The 17,508-nt window shown below is 42.1% G+C and overlaps 1 protein-coding gene across 1 annotated transcript; it reads left to right on the top strand.

Moving 5' to 3' along the window:
* Positions 1 to 5,695: 5,695 nt before the first annotated feature.
* Positions 5,696 to 16,870, top strand: UBAC1 (UBA domain containing 1; the record flags this gene model as incomplete). Its single annotated transcript, XM_010175022.1, has 9 exons — positions 5,696 to 5,816; positions 7,908 to 7,981; positions 9,233 to 9,340; positions 10,292 to 10,394; positions 11,051 to 11,159; positions 11,725 to 11,962; positions 13,082 to 13,168; positions 13,416 to 13,554; positions 16,140 to 16,870. Coding segments are annotated over 9 exons (1,095 nt in total), but the record flags the coding sequence as incomplete, so codon positions are not given.
* Positions 16,871 to 17,508: the final 638 nt, after the last annotated feature.

Raw genomic sequence — 17,508 nt, 5'->3', positions numbered from 1 at the left:
AAAAAAAAAAAAAAGAAAAGAAAAAAAAGTTGAGGTAGACAAGTGTTTTTTTGCCATCTCTGCCCCTTCCCCGAATGATGTGAAACTGTTTGAAGAAAGAAAATGCCCGTTTGTGTGTTGGAAAAGGAGGATTTGGGGGACAAATTACTCCGCAGCTTTCAGTTACGGGATTTGACCTGTGCTTTGCGTTAGTGTTGGAGATCACCAGCTCTTGTCTGCCCTTCGTGAACTGGTCACCGTGTGTTGTAAGAAACTGGTGAACTGGCTGGGGTTGATCTCCCCTCAGAAATCATAGCCTGCTTTGTCTCTTGTTTCTATTTAAGAACAAATAAGGAAAGTAGGAACTGTGATGGAGAGCTTCCCTTTTTTGACATAGTCTTAGTCCAGCCTCACCCGCTGTTGGCACAGCAGCCAGTGGGATATTCGGAGGGGAGATAATAGGCTCTTCTAATGCTCTCACTGTGCTCTAAGCAGGAAGGTTTTAATGGATGTGTCCAAAGGGTAAGTGACTAATCACTCTCTGGAAGAGAAAAGGCATAAAAATGTGCAGGCATAGTGTGTAGAAGCTGAGCTGGAAAACACAGGCTCTTTGTACTCACATGCTCATTTACCATTGGTGTGTTTGTGGGTGTTAAATCCACTGATTTCAAAACTACTGGACCAGATTTTGAAGATCTGTCGTAACGGTGTTTTACTTTAAAGCAAAAACATGATTGACAACAACAGTGTGTAAGGTTGTGACCCATGAGCAGAGCTGTCCTAAAGTCTGTCCTAAAGCACAGCGTGGACTGGCAGCTTGAGATGTAACCTGCTGAATTTCTTGCCGAGAGATGTGTAACTTCTTTTGAGTGGCAAAACCAAGAGCTTCTACTCCTATTTCTGGGAGTGCAGTTTACTAAACCACATTTAATGTGGTTTTTTTTCTTCAAGGTCTTGCAAAGACTTTTTTTCATGAAACACAGTTGGCAAAGGAGAACATACCTGTAGTACATAATTATTTAACCCCCATTTGAAAGGCCAAAGGTTTTTATTTCCTCAATGAGTACGCTGTGAAGTAAGGGTGGCAGCAGCCCAGGCTCTGCCTCATGCCTGCTGGTTGTTTGCTTTCAGCTAGAACCCCTGGAAACAACAGATCACAGCACACACTGCTTGTCTTGTCCCGTAGTCTTTGTAAGTGCTTTTTGATTTAGGGATGAGAAGGGCTATGTTTGGGTTTGCTTCACCTGAGGTAGGTGTGATCCTTCTTGGAGGGGGAAAATGGGGGTGCCTTGCTGAAAGCAGTGGGGTGCAGGGCCCCCCACACTGTTACATTCCTGGAAGGAATCTGGTGCTCCTTTCTTCTCCCACTTCAGCACAGCTGGGTGATTAAGCAGGAGAGTGGTGCGAACTCTGCCAAAACAGGGTGGGGTAATGATTATGTGCATGTGTCCAGAGCTGAAAGGCCTTTAATTATCAAGAAGCTTAATTGAATAGATGCTCACATTGCAGTGCGAGTTGGGGCAGAAGACAACTGATAACTTGGCGTGCTGTTTGATTTCATTCTCTCTGCTGCTTTGTGCTAATGGTGTGGATTTGCATATTCATTATGGATGATATATAGTTTTATGGAGGGGGGCAAAATAGAAATGGAAAAATCATGACTCCTGATCATGGCTACATTGCAATGAATCTCGATAGCACCTTGAGATAATTTGTGCAGCCATCTCTTGTGAAATGCTGATTATGGTGTTCCCTGTAGTCTTTGAAATCATTCTTTCAGGAAGCAGAGGAAGATATTTGTAACAGTTCTGAACTAGGAAGGTGGCCACTTTTCACTCGAGAACATTCAGATGCTTGCTGGTCTCTGAAGTGTCACTCTTGATGGCTTTTTTTTTTTTTGTGGGTGGTTTTTGTTACAAATAAAAAGCAGACACCAAAAAAGCACAAAAATACCCTCCCACTACTTTTATCCCTTGACCTGTAACAATTAAGCAGTGATTACATGTTGTTAAACTGCTGCCTTCAGTAATGCTTTCTGTGTAATCTGTGAATAAATCCTAAGTTGTTTTCCTTCCTAGTTACTTTTGAACTCAAGTTTTGCCATCAAAGTGTTCTCTTGGAATACTCAGTTGTCCCTCTGCGAGGCCCCACCACCTCAGCAGGAGTGCAGCTGGTGGGAGCAGGCCCTGAGCTCTCCTGTGGCTTCCTTAAAAAGCAACTGTTCATTTCAGAACCAGAATTGAGGTGGGTCAGTTTAACCACAGGAAAAATCTGAGCTTAATTTATGATCCATACTCCCTGTGCCCGGCATTGACAGTCCAAGGCCAGCGCCACTCTGACCAGCGGTGCTGTCAACAGTCCTGGTTCTGATACTCAAGTTGCAAGAGGCCATTGCTGAGGCTCAGCAGTATTTCTGAAATACTGATGTAGAAATTCTGATGTCATTCACTCGGGATGCACAAATGTGGGCTGTATGTCTACCTAAGCTCTACCGGTAATTTTCCTGGCAGCGTGGGACAAGTTTTAATGCTTCTATGCTTCTGTTCCCTTTTTTCTTAAGCTGCTTCAGTGATACTCGCCTGGGTTTTAAGGTATGATAAGGAGTATCAGTGGAACAGAGATGCAAGGTGCTAGTTCTCAGAGTACAAAGACAAGGTAGGTTTGTACCTCTGGGCATGTTTTGGATACTTGGTGAGGGATGCAGATGGTTTAAGCCACCCAGGCTTAGTCGTAGGGAGTGTCTGTACTCACTTCAAATGTTTCTGTTAATAAAAGCAAACAAAAAATGCCTTTCTTAAATTTTAAAAACAAATAGAAATCCTTGTGTTTTATCAGGATTCCAGGCTCTGCAGATAGCATTTAGCATCACCAGGGCTTACCATTTCAGCAGTTGCTCAGGCACCTGTGAACAAAGGTTTCTCACCTGCCTGGCAAAGCAGCCTGCTGTAAACTCCAGTCTTAAAAAGAAATGCAAATATTTATGCTGGAAGCAAAACCATGAAACAGCAGATCCCCTCCTTACAATACTTTTGTACAAAAAGATGCCAGAGCTCATCTTCCCTAGCATGCTGCACCACTGAATGCTGGGGGAGCAGTGCTTGATCACCCCAGCTGTGCCCTGGGGCAGCAAGGTGCACCCTGATTTCTCTGCTTCCTTTCACTTGTGTGACAGGGCTCCTTCCTTGGCACTGCACAGGGAATTCCTCTCCCCGTCACTGTTTTTCCTGTGGATTGCCAGCGCTGTTCTTTCTCTGGGCAGGAAGATGTTTCCAGTTACACTTTAAAGCACTGTGTTTAATACAAAATTACTGTATTTTGCCAGATAAAGTTCTTGTGAAGCAAGATTCCCCAGTGACGTCTGATGTTTAGTGGTGGTAGTTCCTGGTGAAGAGCTGGTAGAGGCGTTGCCTGCTGAGATGGCCTTTCTGTTTCCAGGGCAAGTTAAAATGCTAAGATAAGCTAAATATTTCACTGAGCTGTCTCTTTGCTATATGTACTATCCATATGTGCCTTGCTGTTCTGTGGAGTTGTTAACATAAGTGGTTAGAGGGACAGGAGGTAAGAATAGGTGTCCACAGGACTTTTAAAGCAGCAACTTTCGTTTTTTTCACTTAAACTTTCACCTTGTTAGTATTATGATTGTACACACAGGCCCCTTTTGTATGTGCTAGGGAAAAAAAATGGATAATAGGTCCATTTTGTGTCCCATTCCAAACATACACCTCCCAGCTCCCATTTTCAAGTTCTTCCTTTTGGGGTCTGACTCTCAGGATCTGCAGCAGCGATATTTTGAGCTTGTTCAGAGAGGAGGTGTTCCTCTGATGTGCTCTTACACATTTGGGGTAAGGTATCGGATCAATTACCGGAGGTACTCCCAGCTGCTTCCAGGCTTTAATGTGTTCTTTGGCTTTTGTTCAGCAGTTAATATGCTGAAGGATTAGTAAGAAGCTACTGTTATACAAAACAGGACTCAAACATTCTCACCTCAGTCTTGTTGAGGCATCAGAACTGTACAGAAGTTCAGATGAGGAACTGAAGATCTGTATTGAAAACAAGTGTGTTGTGTTTGGAAAAAGAGCAGGTAGCTGAGCTTTCCATGTAGTCACAACGGAAAAGGTGATGATGGAATAAAAGGATTCCTCTGAGAGAGGCTGGTGGTACATATTGTCATGAACAGGACTCAATGCTGCATCAAAGTGAAGCGCTGATTTCAGTGGGGTTTCTGGAAATGGCTTTGTTGTAGAAAGGATGAATGCATTCTTCTGCAAACATGGTAAAAGGGGCTTGGTAGAAACATGTATTGAAAGAAGAAGTGTCATTAAGAGCTGTTTTCTGTGAGGAGAGCAGGTGAGGTCAGGATTAAGTGTCCTATTTTGTGGCCAGAACAGCAGCATCAATTTCATTATTTTGGTAGGTTATTTTTATTTTGCCTTTCTGGAATTGCAACCACTATGCTTCCTTTTTCCAGTCAAACAAATTAGAAGCCTCTAGACACACTGATGTAATGTTCTTGAAATCTGTCCCTGCGGATCTGGGAGCCACTCTGGTGGGAAGATGAGTCAGTTCAAGGTCTGTGTGTGCACACATTCTTTTTTCAGGATTTGAACTTGATTTCCAAGTGAATTAATTAACATACAAATTAGAATTGTAATAAGGAATTGAGCACAACATTCATATATGAAAAAAAAACCTAGTGATTTTTGATGATTGGGAAGAAAAGTTGTGAATGTAACTTTTACTCAGTGCTTTCAGCAGAAGCCCAGGTCAGGGCTCCAGCAGCAAAGTCTGTTGGTTTCAGCTTGAAACAAGGTGCAGACACTGCTGTTCCCTTCCCAGTTTAAGGTCAAGTAGAGCAACATGACTGCTTGGCAGTTGCTTGTTTAGCCTGACAGTGTGTGTAAATAATAATTATTACATGAAGCAGAGAGTCTGGTCTCTATTTTGACGCTAGTTACAAATGAGAAACATACTGCATTATTCTAGTCTTCCCTTCTGTAAAAACACTGGATGCTCTTTGTAGATTTGCATTGTTGGTTTACAATACTAATTACTACCCCCAGACTTCTCACTAAGAGTGAGTGACCTTGACTACTGTTGCAGAATTAAGATAGCTGTGGATCCTAGAGCTTCCTTGCTTTGCTCCAAATCTCCGTAGGCCTGACTACAGGACCAAGCACTTAGAATTAAGTGTGATAGAGATGTACTGTACTACAAAAGTATAAATCCAGTCACATAGGCTGGTGCCCCTGAAGGGCTCATTGCGGGGGGACTGAGCTGTGATGCTAGGTCTTCGAAACTGTCTGTTTAAAGAAGTTTTTTAGAGCATCATAATCAGTTGGAACTTAAATCATAGAATATTTCAGATTGGAAGGGACCCATAAGGATCATCAAGTCCAACTCCCTGAGGGAACTATTAATTTAACAGCATTAAGGAAGGCAGGCTAGAGTCCTTCCATTTGTTGATTGTTCTTCCCAGCCAGGAGCTTGGATATGCAGGTAGAAACCTTCCACAGTCAGTATTGTTACAGCACAATTCAAGCCTCAGTTTCTCTAATAAAATACATTCTGTACACTGGCCTCTAACGTATTGCGCTGTTACCTAAGCTGGTAAGAAGCTGGCAAATGATGGCACAGTTTGTGTGTAGAGAATCATGTAGTGATTCATGCAGAAGCTTCTTGCTGTCTTCTGATCTCCAATATTTATTATCTTCTGCAGTGTGTACCTGGGAGTTTGGAGGATCCGAAAACTGTGACACACCATAAGTTGATACACGCTACGTCTGAGAAGGTGCTGACAGACACAAAAACAGTGTTGGAGGAAAACATTCAAGATAGAGGTAAGATTGTCTGGTTTTTAATCCTATCAGCCTGGAAACACGAGACTCTGTTTAACTATTTGGAGAGTTCCAAACAGTAACCTTTTTAATATCTACTTGCTGCTTTGACATGGGAAGATAATAAAGTGGCAAAAAAGGAAGAGGAAAAAAATACTTTTTTTTTTGTCCAGAGAGATCACCTTGAGCAGTTTGCTTTCCTTCACTCTTCCTTTTAAGAGCTGAAAAGAAATTAGGAGTGTTGATTAAGTTAAACAGATTATTTCTATCTCGTTTTAAAGGAATTTTTTTAAACTTCTAGGGCAGCATTTTTCTTTTAAAATGTTTCAAAAATAATTACCATGGCTGAGTATTCAAAGACAGACAACTTGATACTTCTGGGGGTGGTCTCTTGAGTTCTCCAGGTCAAGCAGAAGGATGTTTGCTGAAGTGTATCTGAGTGTCTGTAGTTTAGATCTCATTCTGTCCTCCCCAAACATAGGTCAGGATCCATCACGCTGTAGTATCACTGACTACAGTGGAGTATGTGAGGCAAGTATTTGCTCTTGAACTTTAAAGGTGTGAAGGATTAACGTGAAACAAAAGAGGATCTAAAGATGAGAGCTGGAGTCAGTTTTTACTTGACAGCTTAAGCCAATGGCCTCTTCTGGAGATAAAAGGCAGAAAGTGGTGCAGAAAGTGAGAGAAGCAGGGCTGCTGTGGACTGAAATACTGTCTGAACCAGAAACTCGGCAGGAATAGAGCTCCTGGCTTTTTGCCTGAGTTCATGCAGGCTGGAGAGCTGCTGCTGTGATCACAAGCAGTTTGGCCTCTCTTCTAAGGCAGGGTCACCTGTCACCTTTAGAGCTGAAGGAGAAGTGCCATCTTAGGCAAAGGCGAGGGACAGCGTTTTTGCTGATCGGGGTGTATTATTTCGAGGCGAGGCGCCGGCTCCTGCAGAGTTTTGAATTGCAGTTTGCAGCAGCCAAGCAGCATTCACTGGGTAGTCGTAGTGAGCTGTCATGCAGATGCCTCTCTGCTCCTTTCCCTCTGCAAGCTGCTCTACCTTTCATGTGCTTTGCCTGTCAGGGAGAGAAGATTGCAGCCAGCAGCTGATTGCCACCGGCTGACTGCACAGGGCAGCCAAGAGTCAGCATGTGGATCCTTTCACGTTCTGATCAGCTGGACAAATGAGGGTTAGCAGCCTTCACCAGCTGTTGCTCTTGGCTGTTGTGTGCTCAGCCAGACCAAGGAAACTTGTTGAGCAAAGCATGATTTGTTTACTTTTTACTTAATGTAATGGACTAAAAACTGTGCATCGGGTCACACCTGGCTGAAGGACTGCAGCTGCTGCACAGGCCTGTTCTGGGTTCTCACTGGTGTGTCTGCATCTTTCCACTCTTAGAATGTGTGTGGTAGTAACTGAGGTGCTAGAAACTTGTGAAGCATCTGTGGTCTCTAGAAAAAGAGTGCCTTGTACGGGCAAAGTATATCCTTCAAAGCTCAAATCAAGCTCGTGCCAGGTCATAGGGGATATGTGAGACTGAAGACTTGTTTGTGCTTGTGCCTTGCCCTTCTGGGCTACCAGTGATGCATCCCCACTGTAGACCCTGAATTGCTCTACTACCATTCGCACACAAAAGTGAGCTTCAGCCTGATGCTGGAAGTTCTTGAACCTTGGCACTTGCCTTCCTGCAGTTGAAGGAAGGCCCCAGCTTAGACCAGAAACCATCTGTGGCGTGTTTCTACTGCTTCCTTCTCAGTGGAAGCACTGAAAGTGCTGATGCTTTCTTAGTATGATGAGCCAATTGATGTATGATTAATCTACAAGACAAAGGGAGCCTGTAATACCCTTTCTTAAATGGTGTTGTGTGAGGAGAAGAAACCAGTAACAAAGTGTAACTAATAATGGACCATGTTTTGAATTCACTGTGCACTAAGGAATTGCAAATACTGCAGGGGAGTGTTTTAACAGAGGTTTTAAAGTGTGAAAAAGGTCTGATGCTACAGTGAAATTAGTACAAAAGTCATCTCCAGGAAAAACTGAATTTGTGAGGTATCTTACAAGAACTGTTTTCACATTACTTTCTAATGTCAGTATCATTCTCTTTCTAGATGTCTTGCTTTTGATAAAGAAGCGTGCACCACCTCCACTCCCCAAAATGGCAGACGTGTCAGCGGAGGAGAAAGTGAGTTTGAAAGACTTCTTGACTTGATGTTTTGATGAACTGCTTTATCGATGAGCTGCAGAGGGTTACTGTGATATACTCTTTGTTTGTAGAGGCAAATTCTGCCAGTTGAATTTTAGGGAAATTATTTCATATTTCTTCCAAACTTTGAGGAAGCTGATTTTACATTTTTAACTCTGTGAGAACATTTGCCTTAGAATAGACGTGCAGATGTGCTCTGTGGAAGTGGTATAGATTTGATCTTTGAACAAATGTCTAATAACTGTGTAAGCATAGTTCTGCAAGTGCTTTGCTTTGTCTCTGTTTGAAAGCTCAATAGAAATACAGTGGTTTGCTGTCAGGCTGTCTTCTGTCTTTATCTGTGTGTGGCTTGTCACTCTCTAACCAGATCTCTAGAGCTGATGTGTTGCACCCTTACTATTATTTTTTTATTATTTTATTTTATTATTCAGTGATGCCCAGGATGATGCTTATGCACAAATCATACTGCAGTTGATGTTATCGCATAAACACATTGAGCAATGCTTATGCTTGACACTGGGAATTTCTGGGTCTCTCTACTTTGTCCTTGCACAGCTTTGTTTCTTCTTGCTTCCTGTAGGTATTGGTGTATGTCTCTGTATCCCTTCCTGTAGGTATTGGTGTATGTCTCTCTTCAGTATGGTCTTGCTGTGCAGAATGTCACTGTAAGAGCATAAGTTATAAGACTGGGAAATATTTGTAGTTTGTACCCTGCTATGATTTGGCCTGGACTGTAAGCATGTACTGAAAATCTGAGGCACCACATACCTCTGCATGATACTTGCAATTGGCGAAGCACTTCCAGTATTGAGCAGTTAAGTGTTAGTCTGTGCACAGGATTGGTACATCTCTCAACAAACCATGGGTTTGAAGAGAGCGTGCTGTGAGCAGACCATGTGGAGTGGAGTGTGGTCCTGGGAACTGAGGCCTCTGAGTTCTCTCTATGTTTGATACGTCACTTTCCCTCTCTGTGCTGGAATTTCCCTGTTTATTTAGATGACAGAAATAGGAAATATAAGGACTGAAAGTGGGGCAGCCCAGCAGTTTTGCTTTGTAAGATACTAGTGCTATTAATCCACTGTATTGCTAGACTACTGTTTCTCTTAGTTGCAAGTTACAGAGCCCTGCTTGATGCCTTGGTGAAGAATATGAAACTGCTCTCCGCTGTGCTGTGTTCTCTGTTCTGTGGATAATGGGGTACGAAACCTGATCGTGTTTCCTTTCCTTCAGAGGAAACAAGAGCAGAAAGCTCCTGATAAGGATGCTATTCTCAAAGCAACTGCAAACCTGCCCTCTCGCAATGTGGATCGCACTGTGGCCCATCACAACATGAGGGATGTAAGTACTCAACTTGACTTCTTTAACTCACACGCTAACATCCAAATAGACTTTTATCTTGGAGAACCTTTTCTCTTATGTATGAATGTAATTCTCTTATCTGCAAGAGGAATTCAGATGTATATGATGTCTGTTAAAGCAGATAGTGTAAAATTTAGACAAAGGTCATACTATTTAGTAAAAATAAAACACTTCTGAATTTTGCTTTGGGTTTTTTCTCTTCCATGGTTTGAAAAGATAGATAAGGCATAAATTTTGACTTCAGTAATTGAATGCTTATAGTCTGTAATGCTTCTAACTGTGTCTTCAGCAGTGTGGGGACTGCTTTTACTCTTCTGTACTGGTAGGGATGTGAAGCAGCAAATCTGCCTACACACTGCACGCTGTCAGAGTGCCCTAGTAACCTAAAGGGATAATTGGCATTTAAGCTGTTTAATGGCCGACATGAGCTACTGACCATGGCATTTTTGAAAACAAATGTCCAACTGAAAGGAATTTGTGATGCTCCAGTTTAGAAAATAGCTTTAAGCTATGTTGTTTGAGTTTATAGTAGTAGAAACCAGGAAGGGTTATGGGTTCACAGAAGCAAGTAGCACTGGCATGGAGCTACTGGGACTGTCTTCTTACAACACTGTGCAAGGTGGGAGTCAAAGTGTTTCCATGAAGCAGTGAGTTTTCTTGAACACCCCGGAGCTTGTGGTGGTACTGGGCAGCAAACTGTGGTAGGAATAAAAGGACCTTTCTGCCCAGTAGCTTTTACTTACATGTAGCACTTCACGGGAAAGGCCCAGTGCTTCTTGAGAGACTGAACAATTAAAATAAAGCCCTGATTAAGCAAGCCTCTGTACAGGGGGCCAGATTACTGCTGAGATACTAACAATAGATATATTAAGATTTAATGATGTCTGTTAACTTCCTGTCTAAATGTCTTGACAGTTTCCTTTCTTGCAGTTCCAGACAGAGCTCCGGAAGATCTTAGTGTCTCTCATAGAAGTTGCACAGAAATTGCTAGCACTGAACCCAGATGCAGTTGAACTATTTAAGAAGGCAAATGGTATGAACATTTTTCTGTAGTTACTAGTTCAATCCTGGGAACAAGGTTGTTTCCATAGCAGATGAGTGGACTTGTGAAGTCCAGACCTTGATGTAATAGTAAAGCTACTACAAACTTTGTGGCAAAGATTTCACCTTGTTGGTGTAGGTTATAGAAAACTTGCAAATTTATAAGGTCCCTTTGGTATGGATGAGAAATTCCATTTAAAAATAAAGTTGTTAGTAATTACACTTCAGGGATGATAAAGAATAATTGAAAATGCACAAAACAATAGTAAAATGAGGAGAAAGTGTAACTGGTGATTCGCTTTGTGGGAAATGCCCTTGATCTGCTAGGACCAGATCCAACTTAATTGAAAAATAGATCTTCAGTGAAAGCATCTAGAATTTTCTACTTATGGTAATATGAGGGTTAGCTGTCTTCCATTTGAGATCTCAAACACATCTGGACAAAGTCTTTGTCCAGGAAGAATCTATCTGAGCCCGGTTAAGCTGAGTGCAGCAAAGTGAATGATGAGATAGCAAATTCTGAGCAGAAACAAAAGCAGGGCTGGAGAGAAGAATGGGGGTTGAACTTGACACATGCCATTCCATTGAGAAAGGGGTTTGTTTTAGTTTGAAGTCAATCTGAACATTGTTTTGTTTGTGTATGTGTAGCCATGCTGGATGAGGATGAGGAAGACAGAGTGGATGAGATAGCTCTGCGCCAGCTTACAGAAATGGGGTTTCCAGAAAGCAGAGCTGTCAAAGCCCTTCGATTAAATCAGTAAGTGTACTCGGCACACTGCCTGTAAACTACTTGATATGGTTAACAAAAGAAAAAGTTGCATTTTTTTTTTCCTAAAGTCTCCTTATGTGGATCACCTAAAACTAGGATGGAAAAAGCATTACCTCAAAGAACAGCACTACCTCGGGCAGCGTGCTTGTGCAGATGGCACAGCACAGGGAAGAGGAAACAGTGCTGTACTTGCTCTGGAAAGAGTAGCTGGTCTGCAGTTCACAAGGGCTGCCAGGCTGGCCCCCTTTCACAAGCAGATGATGTGAAGAATAAGGTGACTACCTCAGAAATGCCTTTTAAAATCTGGGTTGCAGCTGTCCAAGTTGGACTTCGTTCTTCTGTCTTCTGGGCTTCTGAGAAGATTGTGGTGCCCTGAATGCACGGAGAATTAAGATGCTCTGAGATTTGCTCCAAAACTTTATTTATGACTTTTCATTTTCAGATACTAATGAATCTGCAAGTTAGTATACCATGGGAGTAAATGCAAAGGCAAATGTATGTGGAATGTACATCTGGAATGTTTCTCATCCTTGTGTTTTGATTTGCTTTTCAGTATGTCAGTGACACAGGCCATGGAGTGGTTGATAGAACACGCAGATGACCCTACGGTGGATGCTCCGCTTCCAGGTCAGACTCCACCAGAAGCCACAGCTGAAGCTGGTGCATCCTCTGCAGCAGGTGAAGCAACTGCGGGTCCGAGTTCAGAAGCAGATGGGGAAGAGGCCAAGGATGAGCTGACAGAAATATTCAAGAAGATCCGGAGGAAAAGAGAGTTTCGTCCAGACCCACGAGTATGTGCTCTTTGTCTCACTATTTATGTAACTGTTGGGATTGGAGGGGACTGTGTGGGCACTGTGGAACCAAAATAAATAATTAGTTAATAAATGAAATGGGACATCTGGGTCGATGTACATTCTGCTGGCTTGGCAGTATTTTAGTGGAAGTCTTTAGGGACTGTTTAAATTCGGGTTGCTGAAAGGGACATTACCTAATTAATCTGTCACTGTCTCAGATAACAGGATCTAAATTACTGACACACTTACTTCTGCACCTGAGAATTAACCGATGGGACTGAAAGGAGCTGCCAGACTCCTGGCATTGCTTTCTGTGAATGCTGCCTAGGAAGGAAGGGTTGCAGGACAGGAGTAGGTCCTTTTGCTGAAGAAAAGGACAAAAGAGCATTATTGTATTTATAGGGCAAGGAAAAGTAACACCAGCAGATTTAAGTCTTGCAGTAAATGCAGAAGTTAGCCTTTTTTCAGAACACAGTATTAGCTGAAGTGAAGATATGTGTTGTTATCACACTGTAAACTCACCAGGAGGTGCTCTTTAGAATCCAGCACTTTGCTTTTACAAGTAGCTGTTCCTTGTGATTTCAGTCAAAAGCTGCAAAGGTATTTGATGACTTGGGGACAATTTCTAGATGATGAAACGTTCTCATAACAATATCTAGGTATGGCTTGTCTACGTACATAATGCTCACTAGCAATGGAATGATCCAGGAAGTCAAATCAAGTGAATAGAACTACAAATGCATGTGGAGCTTGATCTGTCAGTGAGTTGTGAACAAAAAGCTTTGTGACGTGAGAAAGGTTCTAAAATAAGGTGTTTCTGTGCTGCTTTTCTCCTTTCTACCCCAGGTACACTTGCTCTTTGCCTTGCGTTCAGCTTTCAGTGCTGAGGATGGGAACTACCTTGGCTCTTAAGATTTATTCTTCTTCCATAATAAAGGCACTTTTGATAATGGAGTATTTGAAAACTTTGTTGATAAGATTACTTAGTAGTCTACAAATGGAAACGATGGAGTTTGTCACCCCACAAAAAGCTCCTGTAGAGGAAGTGGAAGAATGTCATTGTTTTCATTTCTGTTTTGAATGTTATGTTTATTAAGCTTTGCAAATCTGACACAGGCTGTCATTGCCCTGATGGAGATGGGATTTGATGAAAAAGAAGTGGTAGATGCACTCAGAGTAAACAACAACCAGCAAAATGCAGCCGTGAGTACAATGTCATTTCTGTTCCTTATCACTATAATAGTCTGCTCAACTGATTCCTTTCAGCATTGCATTGGCTGATGTTTTTATTGATCATAAAGCCCAACTGTTACTGGAGGTGAAATGAGCAACTGAAATGAAATTGGAAAATGAAATTATTTTTAATGTGCCACATTGTCAGAACTTTGGAGACACTTTAATTGTATTGGAACCAATCGTGAAAGCTGTTGTGCCTGGTGATTTCTTTCAGTGTGAATGGCTGCTGGGAGACAGAAAGCCTTCTCCAGAGGACTTGGATAAAGGCATTGACACCAATAGCCCTCTCTTCCAAGCCATCTTAGAAAACCCTGTGGTACAGCTAGGGCTAACCAACCCTAAAACTCTACTAGGTGAGTTCCTGATCTATATCTGTTATATATATGTTTATATATATGTATAAACTATGTATCCTATAGTTTCTGTAGCTGCTATCAAATAAGAGTAGGGACTGGATGATGACAGCACCCTTTTTTGAGATGGGTGCAGCTCTGTACCCTTTTGCTCACTTTCAGCAGCTGTATTGTTTGTTTGCTTCATACTGCAACTCAGCTAAACCCAGAACAGAACTTGGGGCTCTCCCAGAAATGATACTAATTCCCCAGGCTACTGGATTACTTTTGCTGAACTCAGAACTTTAATAGCTGCTGGCTACAATGCTTTTGTGGATTTAGATCTTTTATGTGCTCCCTTTGGCCATGAGGGGAGAAATCAGGAATGTCTGTCTAGAACTCTCATTATTTCACAGAAAAAACAAGGCTGTCTCCTGCTGTACAGCTTACTGTGTGCTGAGGCTTAATCATTGAGTTGGAAGGTAACTCACAGAAGAGTAAGGTTTCCTCCAAACAAGGAGTCTGAGCTAAAGCTTTGCCTATCAAAATTGAGATAACTTATGTGAAAATGCACTTCCCCCTACCTGGATTTCAACTCTGTGGTAAAGTCTCTGTGCTCATGGTCAGAAAGGCAGTGAGCAAAGCAAGTACCCAACTGTTGAGCTTGACAGTGAAACAGAAATCTCTGATGAATTGGTCTCTGAAGCTGGAGGACAATACAGAAGAATGACATTGGCTCTGTGATGTGTATAAAAAGTTTTGCATTTATTCTATGGCTTCAAAATTTATTTGAAACAGTGCTTTTAAATAAAGGGTGTATGTGCAGCTCTTTCAAGAAAGCTTTTAAAAATACTACTTTGAATGTAATTAGGAGACTTTGCAAGCCTTGAAATAGTTGAAGAGCAAAACCTTCCCACCCTGATTTCTGAACAAATGGCCTCTTCGTTTCCAATGAGGGTTCCATACTGCAGCTCAGAATATAAATAGAAAACGAAATGCCGTTATATGTGCTTGTAAAGCTTGTATGAACATCAGAGAATATATTCCTAATGATACATCTGCAAATTGCTTATGTCACAGACCTTAATAATGAATGTTTGCATTTAATTCGATACTTACAGAATGTTGCTAGATCTTTAGTTTTAAGCTTTTCAGTCTGTTTAAAAAAAAAATACAGTGGTGAAAGGCGAGGTCTGTACTTTACACTGGGTGTTTCTGTAGGCATGCTGCATGACCTTGAGCAAGGTGTTAACGATGAGCCTTTCAGAGAGCTGCTGGGCACTTACAGCTCCCACTAATGTCAGTTGGAGCTTTGTACACTGACACTCCTGGGAAAATTAAGACCCTGATCTTGGTGCTGCTCTGCCAGACTCTTACAACACTGACATTTCAGTGACTTCTGAATAGGTCAGATGTGAAACTGCTTTTTTTGTCCTGTTCTATAATGACTGCTCCAAATGTCCAGTAGTCCAGCTCAGTGTCTGTCATAAGGCTTATAAATTATTGTCTGGACCATTCTTCTGCCAAATTTGCAGCTTAGCTCTTGCAGTAGCTATCTGGTTCCTTCAGCATTAGTAGAAGAGTGAAGACTAGCCCATTTAAACAAACAAACAAGACAACAAAGCTTATTGTAAAGACAGCTGTGTATAGAAAGAAAAAAACACTTAAATATTTGGATTGCTGTCACTATTCAGAAATGGAGGTAATTGTTCTGCACAGACAGCGTTTCTCTTCTGCTTGTGTCTAGGCAGGTGGAACTGGCTGCCTCCCTGACATCCTCTATTCTCCAAACACCAGGAAAGAAATCGCATGCTGCTCCCAGGGGAGATCCTGCTTCCCCTCTGGCTCCAGGAGCCTCTGTGAAAAAGAGAGAGCTCTGAGATTTGGGGGCTCAAGGGGCCACCCTTGTGCTGGCTCTGCTGCTTATTCCTAGGTAGCCATTGGCATACCTGCTTCTTCTTTTGCTGGCTTAGTTTTCTCTTCTGAGATGTCATGAGAGAGCAGCCATAGGACAACCAAAGTGCGGTGTAGGAAAGCAAAGGTAACAGAGGCAAGGGGGTGGCAGTGCTTTCTATGAACTGTCCTGGTTAAGTACAAGGGAGGAGGAAGATGCTGGCGCAAGAAATCTAGGTTGGGATGTGGAAAATCTTTGACCAGAAGAGCAGAGTTGCAGAAGAGTCTTCCCATAGGAGTGTTGGCAGCAAATGACTCAGTTCTAAGATGGACTTTCATAAATGGATGAGTTGTGTACCATGTTCCCTGCTACTGCATGTGGACACTTGAGAAGGCTTTAGCTCTCAAACCCATGTCCTTGAGGTTCTGTAAGATGGACTGTAATCCAGGCTGAGTATTTAATCAGCCTCTGTCTGCAGTGAATTTAATGCTGAGGAACGGGGAAAGCGTAACAGCCTGGAGCACCCCAGTCTGGGGAGACTCAGGAGCGCGAATGGTAAATGTACGATGCGTGTTCCCACCACTTTTGGGTGATGCTTACACACTGCCTTTGAGTTACAGCTGTTTCTAACTGTCCTCTTGTTGAAGTGTCCCAAACATGGAAGCCTTTGCTGACTAAAGGACTGAGTGTTGCAATTTCCATCTCTTGGCAGCCTTCGAGGATATGCTTGAAAACCCCTTGAACAGCACTCAGTGGATGAACGATCCAGAAACTGGGCCGGTCATGCTACAGATCTCTCGAATCTTCCAGACGCTGAATCGCACGTAGAGGGGAATGCCAGTCCACTGTGCCACTTCCTACTGTCCCTCACTTCACCTTCTCCTCCACGGGGGAGTGCATGGATTGTTTGGGGAGGGGGGCGGATAGAAGGGGAGATCCTGTCTGAATGGGTCTCTCACACAAGAGCTTATGTAGTTATGGCCAACTGAAGTGAATTGCCTTGTGGATTTAGTGTTAGTGGAAGAGGTTTGAAGACTTGTTTCTGTTTTCAGGTATTAGGTTTAAAATAAAGTGTATCAAAAAAAAATAGGAAAAGGTTTTGTGAAAACAATTAAGAATCTGATTGTTGGGGAAAAAATGATGATGCTTGTTCAAAAGGCCTGTGACAGTAGTTTTCTAGCCAGTTTTGCTAGCATCTGGCTAGTGTTTACAAAAGGTCACTGACCACTAGCATAGGATATTAATCATCTCCATACAGTATTAATTTATGGCTATATCAAATTATAAAATGCTTTTTAAAATTGATTCTTAGGAAGTGTTTTTTAAAAGTCCAAATATTGGGAGAGCAAGCACATTTCTATCCAAACGTGTTTATCTTGCATTATAATTTAAACAGAATAATTCAGAGATGGAATTCTTCTAATAAATAGCATTACTTTTTCCTATTTATTTTCTGTGTTAGTGTTGTTGCAGTCCCACGGGGGTTCTACTTGTAGGAGATTCTCTGTCAGCTACACTGAAGATGCAGCGTCTCCTCACAACGGAATCGCTACGCCAGCACCTGGACTCTCAAGTAAACTGCAGTTCATAGGTTCATACTCTGCCATATCCTAGCACAAGGAAGGATATATTCACACAGTGGTTTTGTTCCATTTTTATGTGCACAGTTTTGGAAAGGGAGAATTGTGGGTTTTGTCTTTGTTTCAAACTGTTTACAAAAAAGCAACTAATTTGCATGGGTTTTTCATTGGTGATCTGTAAAGCAGAACCGCTTGGGTTTTTATGTATTTAAAAGCACGCTTGAAATCATTCTCTTCCTTGAGATAGAAGTGGTTTTCCTTGACACTTTTTACCTTGGAAATACCAAGAATGTCAAATTGTGTGTGACTTATTTTGTTAGAAGTCTGGCTTGAGATTTCAGACAGGAGTTGTTACCTTGCTGGTGAATATCCAGCTCGTTTTTGTTACGATTGGGCTCTGCAGGTGTTACTTTTTTAACAGTCTGAACAAAAATGGGTTTTGTTTTCCAGCTAGTGAAACATTTTGGACATCTGTCATAATCCCTGTCACGTCTTGCATTT

Source organism: Antrostomus carolinensis, unplaced genomic scaffold (assembly GCF_000700745.2).
Source record: "Antrostomus carolinensis isolate BGI_N321 unplaced genomic scaffold, ASM70074v2 scaffold28379, whole genome shotgun sequence".
In the NCBI taxonomy this organism is placed as follows: domain Eukaryota; kingdom Metazoa; phylum Chordata; class Aves; order Caprimulgiformes; family Caprimulgidae; genus Antrostomus; species Antrostomus carolinensis.
The sequence above is the reverse complement of the archived record's forward strand: the minus strand, read 5'-3'. Positions and strand labels throughout refer to the sequence as shown.